Raw genomic sequence first — 17,197 nt, forward strand, 5'->3', positions numbered from 1 at the left:
TCCTAAATCCATATTTTAGAAACCTTACCCATTGCACCACATCTGTTCACCATTCACCTCTCCACTAACTTTTGTGAAGAGATCTGCTGACAAAGGAAAAAGTGTCATGGACAAATATCAGGCAGAGCTCAGTTTCAAACACTTCTTGTTAAACATTTATGAGAGACGCCCAGGATTTTTATCCCATTATAAGCCCTTTTATAAACACAACATGAACTATGTAGCCACTACAAGTCTCTACTATAACAAAGATACAGCAGAACTTAATCTCTTCCTGGACCTTGTATACACTGAACTCTGCTTTTCATTGAATACAGGAACGTATTATTTTCCATCTTTTGGATCAGAAGCCAAGTACCCAAAGGAGAAAAGAGCACATCTTAGATGTGTCCCAGGTTTTTCTTAGCAGAGCTACATTTTCCACATAAGCAGAAACGGCAAGTGTTCCAACAAACTATTTCCTGTGCATTTACCTGGTTCAATACCTGCATCTTGACAAAGCATTGTAAGGTACAGCAAGCATTCATCAGTGGAAGTGGTCTTCTGTAGCAGAATCCTTCAGCTCATTGAGTAATTATGAGTTTAAAATATACATTAAATGGCAGATTAAAACATATATAAATTGTTAAAGATAGGTGGGGAAAAACATCTCACTAAGGGTTTGATCCAACTCATATTAACGTCAGCGGAAAGATTCTGTCTGTTTCCGTGGGAGTTGGGTTAGGCCCTATGTCCTTGGTGTAAGAACTGATGGTCCTGGCCTTTAAGATAGAAAGAGGTAAATTAGGCTTTGGTTGATTTCTTTTCCATAGAAAGGAGATGCCCTCCAATCCAACCATTCCAGCTTTGTGTGGGGTGATATTTTTAATAAGTTGAAGGTTATTCTCTTTGAAATTCCCATATGTTTTTGTCAGTAGGCATATAGCACTGTTAGTTGGTTACATTTACAGTCATTACGTTAAAATTAGTAGGCTAACATTACTTTGTCACAGCTTTTGTACATGATTCCTTCAGGGAATATACCTTCTCATCATCTCCATCCTGACTGACCCTTCCAAGCTGCAGAGCTTGGTGGCCATGGCTTTCTCAGAGAGAACTGATCATGTAAAACAAACGTTTTGTTTGTATGTTTAAAAAAAAAAATCAATTTGGGCTTAAAACTAGCTGTCTTTAAAAAGCACTGAATATATTTTATTTTTAAAAAGATATGCTCCAAGTGCCAGTAACAGCAGCAGAAATCAGTTTATGTAGAAGATTTATTTTTCATAACATGCAGAGCTCATCTGGGTGTGTGTTTGTATAAAGGTTTGTAGAGTTTTTTGCCTAAGGTGATTCCAACTCTCCATTATGCTACTCTTCATGGCTTGTCTTGGGATATGTTTGAACATATTTTCAGCTACTACAAGGTCAAACAATTTAGCTGGTAATCCTCTGTTAATAGAATAGCCACTGTTTCCCTCTACCCTGAAATTAGTGCCAGCGTGGCAGATTTCAGAGACATATTGTGAATTATGCCATTGCTAGCAGCATGCAGTAACAAAACAGCAAACATCTCAGATAACACCTGATCTGTCCCTCACCCTCATTTTGATTTCTCAGCTTTTCTTTCAGAAGAATAATTTAGACTGCTGCACCCCCTTCCCCACCTATGGGAAAACAAGGCTGTTGACTCACATTTTAAGGTCAGATCCTCTAGTCTGACCTCCTGTACATTCCAGGGCACAGAACCTCACTCACCCACTACTGCAATAGACCCACAACCTCTGGCTGAGTTACTGAAGTTGTCAAATCATGATTTAATGACTTCCAAGTTACAGAGAATCCACCATTTACTCTGACAAAGTTATAAACTTTATTACTTTGAACATATAGATGGAAATTCAAGGCTTTTTCTATATATATCTTGTACCATAGAGTGTATTTTATTTTTTATTATATTTGAGTGCAAAGAAAAGACTCCAAATGTAAACACTAACGTGAATTCAGCAGTTTTGATCAGCTGCCCATGTATGCATCAAACTGCTTCAGGTTCACAATGGAAAACACTAATCCGTGGATTTTTACTACTTTGTTAGCAATGGTCAGAGAGAACTCCTGAAGCTGAGGACATTATTTCCCATCTAAAGTGAACTTATTAGTTCAAGTGGCAGTAATTTCCCCAACAAACTAAACATTCCAGCATGCTGTAAGTCTTCTCTTGCTCTCTCCCTTTCCCTGCATTATACATTTCCCTGAATAGACTTATTTTTTGTTGCTTATTCCATCAGTTTCTCCCTCTTTCTCCTGCCCATCCCAACATCCATAGCTAAGGCTTGGTAAATCTAACAAACATCTAATAACCAGAGAATGAAGCCTACTAGCCAAAGTCAGATACAAAAGATGGGGCTGTCCCCTCCGCTGGGAAGAGGCATCAGCCAGCTGTAAAGCTAGCCCCCTGCTCCCAATTCTGGGATTCCTCACACTGTTTTCCTTGGACCCAGCTTGAGAGTTACAGCTTTTGCATTGGCCCCTGGCTTGTTGGTGTCTAAGTATAAATGCCCCCCATGTGCTCTGGCACTAGAAAGGAGAAGGGTCTATCCTTCCGCACCCCAGGTTACCTGGCCAAGGCATTGATCAATATTTCCCCATATTCTCAGCCTCCCTAAGCTGGAGGGATACACAAGCTTTATAAAGTCTGTAAACCAAGTCCAATTTCAAGAAAAAGGAAAATTAGAATAACAGAGTTGAAAAATGAGTTTTGGAAACCAAAGTAAGTGAAGGACTGTGACTGAAGAAAGACAGAGCCTTCTGTTGAAACACAGAGCAACTTTTATATCAATTGTTGCATAATTTAGGGCATTTTCCAACCTTTTCTGTTCATCTCTTGCCTCCAGATCCCAGCAAAACTCATTTGGCAACAGAAAAGCCCTGTCCAGGAAGAAGTTCTTTCATGTTTGACATAAATCTATCAGAGAGACAAGGTGGGTGAGGTAATATCTTTTATTGGACCAGCTTCTGTTGGTGAGAGAGACGAGCTTTAGAGCTTACACAGAGCTCTTCTTCATGTATGAGATAAGCGCGAAAGCTTGTTTCTCTCACCAACAGAAGCTGGTCCAATACAAGATATTACCTCACCCACTTTGTGTCTCTAATGTCCTGGGACCAACATTGCTACAACTTCACAGCATAAATCAGTAATGGCTAGCATGTCCCTTCACCACAATACAACTCACTTTGTTAATGCATTGAGAAGCCTGCGGTGGCTTTTTAATCGTGTATAGAAAAGGATGGAGGCATCTAAAATATTCCTTCTTTGTTATTTTCATATCATAACCACTGTAGTTTGTAGAAATCTTACTAAGATGCGTCAGCCTTACAATATCCTGCTGTGAAGTCTCTGCTTAGAAATGGGGAGATTATAAAGGAAGGGTAGAAATTTGTACTGTAATTTAATTTTTTGAAAGTAAAAAATATGAGGGGAAAAATGCATGACTAAGGAGTTTGTTTGGTTATCTACAAACAAAAATGGAGCCTTAACGTTTTTGACCAAGAATTCCCTTTAGGATTGGGCCCTTCTATTTGAACAATGACAGTGCTAGAAAAGGAAACCCAGACAGTACAAACCAAACCTCTTTATACTTGGTGATTGCCCAGAATCTTCGACACCATAGATCAGTCAGGCAACTCATTATTATATTGTAACTACCGTCCTAGTAATCACATGTTGTATATATAATAATTGTTGAAACGGATCTTTAATGGCCCACAGCTGGGCGGATTGTTACTGGTACCAGTGAAAATTCGGAAACAGTATGCTTAATTTCTTTGAGTATTTGAGTAATTTATTTGAGAAGGAATCACAAAAGCGGTAAGGGTTATAGAATACACATCTCCCTAATAAGCCTCAATTCCCCAAACATAAAATCTCAGTAACAATGCTGGCCTTACACAGTATCCTGATTGGCAAACAAAGCAGGTCTAACTACCAGTCCTAGATGGAGACTTCTTTTCTTCTCTTCTTCTCCCCTCTCAGGTACTTGGTCTGTCAAATGTCCCCTGAAGCAGGGTCTTGGTTACCCTGAGGCCTTCTGGTTCAAAAGACCTACAAAAGTCCCTTGTAGCAGGCTCCTGGTTACCCCAAGGCCTTCTCTCTTACAGCGTCATGGAGCCCTTCTGATGTTAACTGGGGAACTAACTAATTTACTCTGCTTAGCATTTATTCCTTTTGTTCTCAAAGGAGTCCCAGGTCCCAGGGCATATTTCATTACTTGTTTTCTCTAATTAATATTTTAGAAGGGGGCTGCAAAATGGAGACAGACAAAATATCAATTGATGTTTACCCTCTCATCAAACATTCACTTGAGCCCTTAGCGTGATGCCATTCAGAGGGGTCATTTTGACAAGCTCACTGATAGCATGTTTTTACGTTTTCTTTACCTGGTGAGCTGGTTCTCGGCTGATTATATTCCAAAAGTCAATGTTGAAACATACACACAGATAGAGCCTTTATTAACCATTCAAGTGCAATTTCAGCACTTTCAGTAAATTTCCACACCAACTGTCTGATGCTAAGAGAATCCTGCCTCCAGAATCCTCTAGCAAATTCAGACGTACCAAGTCATACCAAACTCATGCTTATCACATTCATTCATATCAGCCACAGTAATTCACAATAAAATGGCACCATCCCAACAATAATATTTGAGATGTAATTCTCTCAAAGTACTTTACATAAAGGTGAGTATTATCTCTGTGGGTTTTAGCTCTCAGATGTTAACTGACTTGCCCAATGTCAAACTGAATTGGGAATAGAATGTGTTTCCTGATGTTCCAGTCCCCGCTCTAAGCGTCTTAAGCTGTACTGCATCCACCGTGGTTTTTATCATATGACATTATTTGGCTATACTTATTTAGGACTATGCTATCCTTTTCCTCAAACAAAGTGAAAACAACCACATATAGTTCAGAAAGTCCTCTGAATGGAGCAGGAGCCTGACAAAGGGGTTGGCTTAGATGTGGGCATCATTCAAGGACACCAAAAGAGAACACAAAAGGTGTGTTGGCCTACACAAGGGGGAACCACATTCATACTCCATGTGTAGTATGCACATTCCAATAGTACCCTGCATTCCCTACTCCTGGAATTGTAAGGCACACACCAAAGGGCGTGCACAGTGGTTGAACTTTTTGGAAAAACCCCCAATGTGTCCCCAGAGATGGTAATTTTTAGACACTCCCTGTCTCCTTGCTGTGGCATGGGGACAAACACCATGATTTTGGAGCCCTGTTACAGGCACATGCTGTATGTTTGTATTGACTAAAATAATAAAGTATTCTGTGTTTTCAGAGGACAGGATCTGCATTTTGAGATACGTTACACTTTGGCAAGACAGCCAGGAGGGGTTGTGAGCTTCTGGTCCCTGAAGCTGGAAAACAATCCCTCCAGAGAACAGAACCTAAAAAGCTATACATCTAGAACCTGCAAGTAGGTGTAGTGCAGGGGATGTACTGAGCACAGGAAACAAAGATGGCAAGTGCTGAGCTGGAAAATATACGCATACAGCTAGAGAGGCAGTTTTACCAGCTATAGAGTGAAGATCTCATTATTTGTGATCACTTAAATGTTTCAGGAGAGAATTGAAGTAGAGTTATAGGAAAGACCTGGTTAGCTCTAATTAGATATATTAATCAAGTCTCTGTCACTGGACCTAACCAGTTGGCCACTAAGGAAGAAAACAGGAATGAATGCAATCCCAGCGAGAGAAACACAGCAGTACGAGCTCTGCAGTGTGCACCCCTGCTACAAATGGAGTTCAAAGTGACAGGACAGATTGGCTGTTTGAATCAGAAGGTTGGATGAAGTTTTTCTAGTGCAGATAGGAACAAGACCATGAAGGGGCTATGCAGAACCTTGAAGTAATGGAAGCAGTGGTTAAAGCAATTACCCCTGGAACAAGCCCTTGGAGTTAGATGGAAGGAAATAGTACCATCACATTACCAAAGCTGAGAATTTTAAGATCCTACTGTGAAGTGATGGATGCAACTGAACTGTATCGTAATCTTTCCAGTGCTGCCTAGGGTCCTAAAGATACACCTCAGGATTTCCTGGTACTTGCCTTGGATTTGTGACAGGAAGTACAGCTTGCATCACAGGAAGTTGATTCCACTCTGAAGTACAACCCACTCCTCGTGCAAAATATATTCCTTCTTTCAGTCTCCAGTGGGCTGCAGAATAACAACATTCAGACTTTACAATCTCTTCATCTGTGGCTGAACTATCTCCGAGATAGCTCAGTCACAGGTAAAGCTCTTTTGGAGAAACTAAATACTGTAACTGTCAGGAAAAGAGAAAAACACAAAGTAGCAAGAGAGGCACAAGGAAAAGCTGCAGACCCAATATAGTACAACAGGCCTTTGTTGTTGGTGAGCCAGAGACTGACAAGATAGCAGCACCAATTAAAAAAAAAAATAACAACTTGTCAGCAACTTAATGGATGAGATTGGAGAATTGAAGAGAAGCCTAGCAGAAGTAAGCGCTACAAATGGAGATCGCTGTTATCAAGCTGGTTCTGAAGGTACCCCATCATGACAGAAGGAGACCACTCCAATCCATCCCACAGAAAGCTCTTCAGAGGTGAGGCCATCTCAACTGCTAGATGGAGGGCAAAGGTGATACATGCAACCACTGTTTGCGGTGTGGGAATGAAGAGCGCTACTAATCTGGATATCATAATGACACCCCATGGAATGGACTGGAAGGGAAACTACACCCACTTGCTCCAAAGGAACCTCAAGAGACCAGCCAGGCCCAAAGATCCCACCGAGAGACAGTTGTCATAAATAAGAAATTGAGAAACCCGTGGGACTATTAGAACTAGACATAGAATCATAGAAATTTCAGACTGGAAGGGGCCTCTATAGATCATCTAGTTCAGTCACTTGCACTGAGGCAGGACTAAGTATTATCTAGACCATCCCTGACAGGTGGTTTTCTATCCTGTTCTTAAAAATCTCCAATGACGGAGATTCCACAACCTCCCTAGGTAAAATGTTCTAGTGCTTAACTACCCTGACAGTTAAGATTTCCCTAAACCTCCCTTGGTGCAATTTAAACCCATTGCTTCTTGACCCCCCCGAGCGATGCAAGTTTCAGCACTGTAAAGTGACAGTGTAGACAGTGCTACAGCGCTGGGAGCTATTCCCCTTGCGGCGGTGATTTTATTACGGAGCTGGGAGAACTGGAGCCACAATTACACAGCCAAGTTAAAGCACTGTCGGCTGTGATTTAAAAATTTTATTAAGATGATAAAAAAAAATAGTGAACAGAGTTTGAGCATAGAAGTTTCTGGTTATCAGGGAATAACATACTACAGTTAAACCTAGCCTATTTTACCCTTTTGTACTGAATGCTTCGGCCACTTTCTTACTGGTATGCCGTAACGGCCTGTACTGGCTTACTTTCACCTGTTTTTTCTAGACCTTTTAATCTTTTTTTGTTGCTGTCTGCTGAACTTTCTCCAATTTCCACATCTTTCATGAAGTGTGGTGTCCAAATCTGGACACACTGCTCTAACTGAGGCCTTATCGGTGCTGAGTAGAGTGGAAGAATTACATTTACAACACTCCTGTTTAATACATTCCAAAATGATGTTTGCTTTTTCTTTTTTTCCTCCCAACCATTTTACATTGTTGACTCATAATTAGATTGTGATCCACTATGACCCCCCAGATCCTTTTCTTCACTACTCCTTCCTAGCCAATCATTTCCCATTTTGTATTTGTGCAGTTGATTGTTCCTTACTGAATTTCATGCTATTTATTTCAGACTATGTCTCCAGTTTGTCAAGATCACCCCAAATCCCTCATTCCCAGCCCCATCCCAGAGTCTGCACCCCCAGCCAGAGCCTTCATTTCCCCTGCCCCCCGCACCCCAACTCCCTGCCCCAGCCCTGATCTCCCTCCCACCCTCCGAATTCCTTGGTCCCAACCCAGAGCACACTACTACAACCCAAACCCCTCGTCCCCACCCCCACCCCAGAGTCTGCACTCCCAGGCAGAGCCCTCACATCCCCCCCACACCTCAACCCCCTTCCCCAGCCCAGAGACCCTTCCCACACGCTGAACCCCTCAGCTCTAGCCCAGAGCCCCCTCCTGCACCCCAAATCCCTCATCCCCGGCTCCACACCAGAGCCCGCACCCCAAGCTGCATCCCTCACCCCCCTGCATCCCAACCCCCTATCCCAGCCCAGATCCCGCTCCTGCACCCTGAACCCCTCATTTCTGGTCCCATCCCGGAGCCCTCACCCCCTCCTGCACCCCAACCCCCCGAGCCAGCCCGGTGAAAATGAGCGAGTGAGTGAGGGTGGGGGGAGCGAGCGACAGAAGAAAGGGGGGATGGAGTGAGTGGGGGGACAGGGCCTCAGAGGAGTGGTGGGGGCAGGGCAAGGGTGTTCAGTTTTGTTTGAGTAGAAAGTTGGCAACCCTATTTGATGCCTTTTGAATGGGGTTAAAGCAGCGGCATTGTGGGACACTGGTGCACAGGTGTGCATAGTGCCATGCACATGGGTGAAGGAGACCCTTCCTAATGTACCAGTAAGGGAGCTCCTGAGGTTGCTTGAGAGAGATCAAAGCCTGAGCCTCGCAGCTGCTACTGGCACCCCCGTTGCCTATGACAGGTGGGTTGAAATACATTTTCAGTAGCAGATCCCATACTGCTCACGGCTCAGGAGATGGAGATTCCTGTCATGTACAGTATCATTGATCAGGTTGTTAAACAGCATTGTCAGGAATGGCCAACCCACCATGGTCATTTGTCAGCAGCTCTTCCCCATGTTCAGCAGAAAACAATGAATGTGTTGGTACTCTTTCTGAAGGCAACAAAGTCCGGGGACCTTGGTATGGTAGGAGTAGGGAAATGTGGGCTCACAGTTGAAAAAGGGGACATAATACACTTGAAATGTTGAGCTCATAGATTGCCTTTCTGCTAGTCTAACAGCCGTGGCTGAACCAGGGATTCAGGGTCAGTGACCGGAAGGGTTAGAGCTTAGGGAGAACCTACTCCGAATTCTCCAGGGGTCATCACGTAAAGTCAGTATTCCCATCAGTTCAACCTGCTGAATGGTAAAATGTCCAGCCAGGTGTGCAGTGAAAACTCAGCGAAGGGCAGTCACTGTCCTTGTTCTGTGAGGAAAAAAACTAAAAATAACCAAGACAAAGCAGTTCGATTTTGCTTGTATGTGCATTAGGAAACTTCATCGCTAAGTTTTTATTTGGGCAGACATTGATGGCACAATGGAATTGTCTGTCAGAATTACACACAGTGCAGTTAGTGGTGGTAGACTATTGAGTAGAAGTGTTTTTTTTGTTTTTTTTTAAATCTGGATTTTCTTTGGTATAATAACCTTAAAATGTGTCCTTTGTTCCTGATTTTCTAGTGTGGTTGGTTTTAGAAAACAAACAAAAACCTACTGTGTGTAAACTGGAGCCAGTTTCATTTTTCAAATGAAAAGTTTTTTCTTTTTTTAAAAAAGTCCTTTTTTGAAAATGATTTTTTTGGTGAAAAAATTCAGTGTTTTTGAAAATTTTTGTGCCTTTCACAATTAAAAAAACCCTATTTTAAACACAATTGAAAATTTTTGTTCACCAAAAATCTGGTTTTAGGTAAACTAAAAGTGTGATGGTCATTTTGAATGAGAAATATCAGGGGCAGAATTGTGTAAACACTTTTGAAACCCCCGTTGGGTCTGTTAAGATCCCTTCTAAATGAAAACAATGTAGAATTTTTTTTTTTTTTTGCAAAGCTAGTTTTTCACTTTCAGGCTGGCTCTTGTGATTTCTTCTGAAAAGCCCATTGTATTTTCACTGGTAGCCCATGGCAGTGGACTCTGGGGCAATTGCAGAAGTGCTTGTTTCACCATAATTTCTGTCTGACTGATGCTAAACTGCTGTCAGGAATGCTGAGTGCTCTGGACTCAGGGTTTGTATGGTGGGAAGAAACCATCTTTCTTGACAGCAGAGAGAGAGGGAAGTCCCCCTCTTCCCCTCTCCAAAAAAAGCAGCAGGGAGCAGCAAGAGAGCAATGAGTAGCTGCACTGGAATACCCACAAGCCCCTAGAATCAGTGAGCAGGAAAACCTTGGTTCATCCAGGGTATCTCTTCCCACTGCCTGGGGGCCTCATATCTGATCGTATGTGAGGATTTCCATCTCAACACAAGCATGTGAAATCTATGAATGGGACATATCCTTCCTGTGAGAAGGATCAAAGAGAAGCAAATCTGGGATGCCAGAGGCAGCTGTCTCAGTCTCTTTTCTAGGGTTACCATATTTCAACACTGAAAAAAGAGGACACTCCATGGGGGCCCTGGCTCTGCCCCAACTCCGCCCCTTCCCCAAACTCCGCCCCTGCCCCAACTCTGCCTCCCTCCTGCTCTGATCTTGGTTGGGGGTTGCTAAGTGCTTCCCTGCTCCCCACTCGCCCTGCAGCCCCTGCACCCCCCACCTGCCCTGCCCCTGCGCCTCCTGCCCCTGCAGCCTCTGCACCCCCCTGCTCCTGCAGCCTCTATGCCCCTACCTGCCCTGCTCCTCCTCGCCCTGCAGCCTCTGCACCCCCCGCCTGCCCTGCTCCCCCGGCAGCCTCTACCTGGCGGGGGCTTCAGAGGCTCAGCGGCAACCGGGGCAGCACAGGTCCCTGCAGCCCCGGCACACGCCGCACTCCGCGCCGCCTCCTTCCTGCCGCCGCCGAGCACGTTCCCCGGCCTGTCCCGGCTGGAACAGCTCCCGCGGCGCCGGGGCCGCAGGAAGGGTCCCCCAGTGGCCGGGGGGTCCCCACCCGCAAGGGAAGCTTGAGCCGCTGGCTGGGCCTGGCCTCCCCGTGGTCCTGCGGGCTCGGCTGGGGCGCGCGGTCCACCTGGCCTGCGGGGGCAGCAGCGGCCCCTCCGCCGCCTTCTGCGGCTGCGCCCCCCCCCCCCGAGCTCGCTACAATGTAGTCAGGGCGACTGGGCTGCGCTGCGGACCCGGCGGATCGTGCTGTGGCCAGGCGGACCCTGGCTTATGCCTCCCTATTTCCCCGGACATGTTCGGCTTTTTGAAAATTCAAGAAGGATGTTGATAAATTGGAGAGGGTTCAAAGAAGAGCCATGAGAATGACTAAAAGATTAGAAAACCTGCCTTATAATGATAATAGAACGAGCTCTTTGAATCTTAGCTTAATAAAGAGAAGGTTAAGGAGTGATTTGATCTACATGGGGGACAAATATTTAATAATGGTCTCTTCAATCCAGCAGAGAAAGGTCTAACACAATCCCATGGCTGGAAGTTGAAGCGAGACAAATTCAGACTGGAAATAAAACATTAAATTTTTAACAGTGTGAGTAATTAACCATTGGAACAATTTACCAAGGGTTTTGGTGGATTCTCCATCACTGACAATTTTAAAATCAAGTTTGGCTGTTTTTCTAAAAGCTCTGCTCTAGGAATGATTCTGGGGAAGTTCTCTGGCCTGTGTTACACAGGAGGTCAGATTAGATGATCACAATGCTCCCTTCTGGCCTTGGGATCTGATGTTACACTCCACAGCACTCAGTGCTGGGATGGCTACAAACGATCCAGTCATTAATTCCACTGCTGGTACCAGGACAGGGTTGAAGTGAGGAGAGTTTGGTGTGACACTGTTCCTAGTGATAATTCACACCCTTGTAATGCATTAGGGCTTTTGAAAAGGATGATCAGGACGTAGGCCAAGTTGAGAGTTTAAAAATGTACATAAATCTCCATGACTCCCAGCTTGTACAGAGGTAGGAGACTATTTGCAAGACCTACTAAACCATGGATGTGTCACTAGATCCAGCTCTGTGTCTCCTAGAGGTGGCAATATTAGGCACTCCCTGCCCTGGCCGGTTGGGGTTGCTGTTGTTTGATACTTCTCACACAGAGTCCTAAGTCTCTGCTGTGCGCAACATGGGTGCTGTATGTTTGCACTGACTGAAATAATAAAGAATCCTGTGCTTTCAAAGGACAAAATCTGCATTTTGAACCATGTTAGGCAGTGCTGCACCTCATCATCAGAAAGCCATCCAATAACTGTATTTCCTCTTAAGCTACATCTTCATAATAAGAATGAGAGGAAATGCCTTCCATTCACTTTGAAACAGTCCCCTTGCTCAAAAGCCCCTCCTGGTTAGCAGCCTCAAAAGGCAACCACCTGTAATCTGCTAAAGAATGGCTTATGGTAGGCCCATGTTTTAAAAAATTCCCAAAGCAAATATAGAAATCAAACTAAATACAGCTAGAAACAATCCAGCTAGAGAGGCTCCAGTGCCCTGTAAGTGGGAGATTTTTTTTTTAGATTCAAATGAAATACATCGTGAAATGTGTTTTTTGGGTCTAGTTTTGACTAGTGTGAGTTAAAAGTCAGGAGAGGAAATATCTAGGGGCAGACAGTGAAAACATCAAAGGCCTGCTTTGGGGGGAGCCCTGCTCCAGTGTATACTGAGCTCATCATAATTTTGAGAGACCCTACAGAAAGTGGTATGGATGGTTAAGCCACAGGACTGGGAGACTTCTAGATGGTCAAAAAGAGCAAGATGCTAATGAGGGGAACTGCAACAAAAATCTTTGATATTAAATTTCTTGCTTACACACTTAAACATTCACTCTGGTATATGCCCATGTGTGCCTGTATGGTACTTTGCCTCTGGATCAAAAGATTGTAACTTCTTAGTGCACAGCAAGGCTTGGCTGAGCGCACACAGTCCATTACTCATGGTAGGGAATGCACCCCTTCAGAACAAAAGTTATGCAGATATCCGTACAGCTCAGCTGTGGTAGCTTAGAGTCCAGGGTACTTTTAGGGGAAAAAAAGATGTAGGATAAACAGTGTTCCTTCTCCACCTATGGTGGATGTCCCAGTCTGAGCTGTTGTTAAGCACATAATGACTACTTTGTTTGCTTCACTCCTGCTTATCTAGCTCTGCTAGGTTCTAAAGCACTTGGGATACCCAAAGGATTCTTTTAGATGTGTACAAAAAGGGGTTTTTGTTTTTACCTACTTACAGCTCTGGCAGTGGAAATTTAAATAATTTACAGCTTATTTTTTTCTTCTTAGATAACCCTTGTGCTTGTAACTGTTCTGTAATTGAGCTTTATAGTTTGTGAAAGTCATAGTAAGACTTAAACCTTTTAGAAGGTAATTATGTAAACTAAATGCTGCATTTTATGGTCCTTTGAAGTAGTCTCAGATTTCTGTCTTTCATAACAAAGTACTGGTTTTCAGTTCTTTCTCCTTATTTCTTTCTTTAGCATAGCTTTACAGACACCCTGTTCAGTTCAGCATTGGAGTCCTCCATACAACCAACATAATCCTATTTTCCTATTACATCGCCAGATCATCAAAATGCCGTCGGCACTCCCAGAGCTTTGGAGTTCCTTTATTTTCTGCCTTAAAATTCCATCTGCTAACTACATAGAGGCCGTTTTGAGACTAGAGAAAGAGAAATGAAAATGCACTAACAAAATGAACTCACTTCGACAAAGAATAGACTAATTAATGTTAAAATGATTCAGTTCATCAAAGGAAATATCTGTCAGAACTGATCCCTGTTTAAAGGACAAGATTAATGTGAAATATTTGTCATAGGCATTTTCTGATTGCTTTCTTTTGTTTTTTAAACAAGTTTGGTGAAACACCATGTATTTTTGTTCTTTATTGATGAACTAGTAATAATAGAATGATGTAATCTGTTTGTAGCAATTATGGTTTTTAACTGTTATTTTTATATTCCCTACAGGTAAATATGTCTATCAGCCAATGACTCCTGTGGAACAGCTTCCAAGCACTGAAATACCTATCCAACCTAGGGAATCCACAAACACCATTCAGATCTCGGTCTCACTCACTGAACACTTCTTGAAGTTTGCACCTGTCTTCCAGCTGCCGTTACCCCCTGACTCCCCACGATACTGCACAATTTCCGACCTCTTTATCGACAATTATCGTGTGAAATGCATCAATGGGAAGATGTGCTATGTCCAGCGGCAGCCTCCCGCTGCGCCACATAAAATGAAGCCTGAGGAGTTTGCTGTTCGCAATGCCTTAATTTCAAAAGAGAACAATAAACCAAAAATAGATCACTGCTCTTCCCCTTCCAGCTCCGAGGACTCTGGGATCAATGCTGTTGGGGTTCCCTTTATGGAGTCGTGTGATGAGGACACTGAGGAGGGGGCAGAGCTAAGTTCTGAAGAAGATTATAATCCAGACAGCAGTTGGGAGCCAGAAGAATGCCCCCTTCTGTCGCCCTCGCAGTGTGAACTGGAAGTGATCGAGACTATAGAAACCACCGTGTGACATGCCGTGTTAGAATCAGTCCCACATACACTAACCAATATTGCTTTTATAGCATTTATATTTGCTTTCTTTCTGACAAGTCCTTTTTTCCAGTGCACTTGAGACTTTTCAACCTTCTCACAGAAGAGCAGTAACAAGACTTGCACATCAATGAGTTAGTTATTTGAATAACTAATTCTACCAATTAATTTTAATGTGCTCCCTCACTAATCGGATCTCACATTTCTACATTTAAGCGATGATAAAAAAATTATATTGCTTTTATGACAAAGTGGGCCTTATCTTAGTCTGGGTCGCTTCCTTTGCAGTTAATTGTAACAAGAATTGCACCCTCCTGCTGTTTTCTTCTATTGGGACTTTTATGATGTACTTTCACAGCACAGGGGGTATTACAAAGCAGCATGGGGAAGGTTATGCAGTTGGCCTGATGGCCGAGAACTCTTTATTCTCTCCTTCTGTCACACAAATGCATACATCTATGCCCAGTTTGGAGATCCGAGGTACTTCCTCTGTCCTCCTGCCAAAGGCTCCCCCGATATCTGCACTGGAGAAAGGGGTGTGCTGTGATTCCTTTCAAACCCTATCAGTTCCCCCTCTTCCAGCTGGTGAGAGAGCAGTGCAAAGTGCCTCCTACCCTCTTCCAGGCTATGCATAATGCATCCACAATAGCTAAGCTCCTGCTAAGTTAAAAGCCAGGGACTGAGCTAAACTCCACTGATGAGTGAATTGTTTTGCTGCCAATATATCATTTAGCCAGAGCCAGCCATTCTTTCTTCTGACTTAAACAAAAAAGAACGGCGCTAGTTTTTGTTTGTTTTTATTTTAGGTGGAGATTTCGGTTGTAAAAAAGGCTACTCCGGATTTAGCTGTGAAGTGACAGCTAAAGGGGAGAGAGCTCAATCAGAAATGGTTCCAAAATAACACGAATGTTCTGTGAAGAACCATCCTGCATTGAAAGGGGGGGTGGGATAGATAAACGAATAGTTCAGTTCTGCCCTTTATCGGTGTCAAGGCTCCTTCCCCACTCTGAACTTTAGGGTACAGATGTGGGGGCCTGCATGAAAACTTCTAAGCTTAACTACCAGCTTAGATCTGGTCCGCTGCCACCACTCCCAATGTGCTAATTCCCTTCCCTGGGTAGCCTTGAGAGACCCTTCACCAATTCCCTGGTGAATACAGATCCAAACCTCTTGGATCTTAAAACAAGGAGAAATTAACCATCCCCCCCTCCTTTCTCCCACCAACTCCTGGTGGATCAAGATCCAACCCCCTTGGATCTAAAAACAAGGAAAAATCAATCCGGTTCTTAAAAAGAAGGCTTTTAATTAAAGAAAAAGATAAAAATCATCTCTGTAAAATCAGGATGGAAAATAACTTTACAGGGTAATCAAACTTAAAGAGCCCAGAGGAACCCCCTCTAGCCTTAGGTTCAAAGTTACAGCAAACAGAGGTAAACACCCTAGTAAAAGGTACATTTACAAGTTGAGAAAACAAAGATAAAACTAACACGCCTTGCCTGGCTGTTTTACGTACAAGTTTGAAATATGAGAGACTTGTTCAGAAAGATTTGGAGAGCATGGATTGATGTCTGGTCCCTCTCAGTCCCAAGAGCGAACTCCCCAAAACAAAGAGCACAAACAAAAGCCTTCCGCCCCCACCAAGATTTGAAAGTATCTTGTCCCCTTATTGGTCTTTTGGGTCAGGTGTCAGCCAGGTTACCTGAGCTTCTTAACCCTTTACAGGTAAAAGGATTTTGGAGTCTCTGGCCAGGAGGGATTTTATAGTATTGTACACAGGAGGGCTGTTACCCTTCCCTTTATAGTTATGACACGCCCCCCAAATCACAGATAGTGTTGGACAGCCGATTCCACACTGGCTGTGATTTCTTCCTGGAGCTCTAGGAGAAAACAGAGTTAATAAGACACATGCACCTTTAGACATACTACTGATTATATAAAAACTAACAATATGTCCCACATTCCAAGAACAATTTTTAACCAGTTGATTCCGGGAAACTTTCCTGGGAGAGTGCATCAGCCACTTTGTTAGAAGCTCCTGAAATGTGTTGTATTTCAAAATCAAAATCTTGGAGAGCTAAACTCCACCGAAGATGTTTTTTGTTATTCCCCTTGGCGGTATGAAGCCACGTTAGCGCAGCATGGTCGGTTTGTAGTTGGAAACGCCCTCCCCAAACGTATGGGCGTAGCTTTTTCAGCGCGTACACAATGGCGTAGCATTCCTTTTCACTGATTGACCAGTGGCAATCAGTCTGAATATTTGCATCATCTTTGGTTTGATTAGGGTTTAGTTTAATTGGTCCAAACTGTTGCCATTGCTAAGACCAGGTCTGAATCTGTCTGACTTTAAGGCAAATGCTAAAGACAACAGATTGGGGTGAAGAGTTGCAGGACAGAAAATGATTAATTGGTCTAACACTTTTCCTCAAGCCCTTCTTTCTGATTTGATCTCCTAAGTGTGTTTATGCTATTTCCTCCAAATTTAAATGTATTGGCACTGATTAGATGAAAATCTTGATAAACAAGGATTATCTACCTTAACTAAGATTTTAAAGTCCCAATGTACATGTATTTGTTATAGAGTTGTTAAACAATACTGGGTTACAGTTACCAATAGTCGTGCTATTAAGAAATACACGTCTGTGACACCTTAGTTTGTCTGTGTGCATTTTAGCTGGAGAATGATAAAGTGGTACTCTCTAATCAGTTCAACAGTTAGACACTGATGGATTCTAAATCACACTTAAGCAAGATGGTAAAATAAACATTTTTCTGACATGCTTCAGTCCCTTGACAACCTCTAAATGTATTGTTGTTCTATGAAAAGTTCTGTATGACTGAACCAGTTAGGTACAGTTG

General features: G+C 43.2%; 1 protein-coding gene across 1 annotated transcript in view; it reads left to right on the plus strand.

Moving 5' to 3' along the window:
- CUNH3orf70 (chromosome unknown C3orf70 homolog) overlaps window positions 1-15,399 on the plus strand; it is a 37,646-nt gene extending 22,247 nt beyond the window's left edge. Inside the window, exon 2 of the mRNA XM_026649876.2 lies at window positions 13,765-15,399. Within this exon, the coding sequence (XP_026505661.1) occupies window positions 13,765-14,321 (557 nt within the window). The 3' untranslated portion in view covers window positions 14,322-15,399. The remainder of the gene's footprint in view (window positions 1-13,764) is intronic.
- The last annotated feature ends 1,798 nt before the right edge of the window (window positions 15,400-17,197 follow it).

The sequence above is a fragment of the Terrapene carolina genome, unplaced genomic scaffold (assembly GCF_002925995.2).
Source record: "Terrapene carolina triunguis isolate 2854851 unplaced genomic scaffold, T_m_triunguis-2.0 Scaffold88, whole genome shotgun sequence".
NCBI lineage: Eukaryota > Metazoa > Chordata > Testudines > Emydidae > Terrapene > Terrapene triunguis.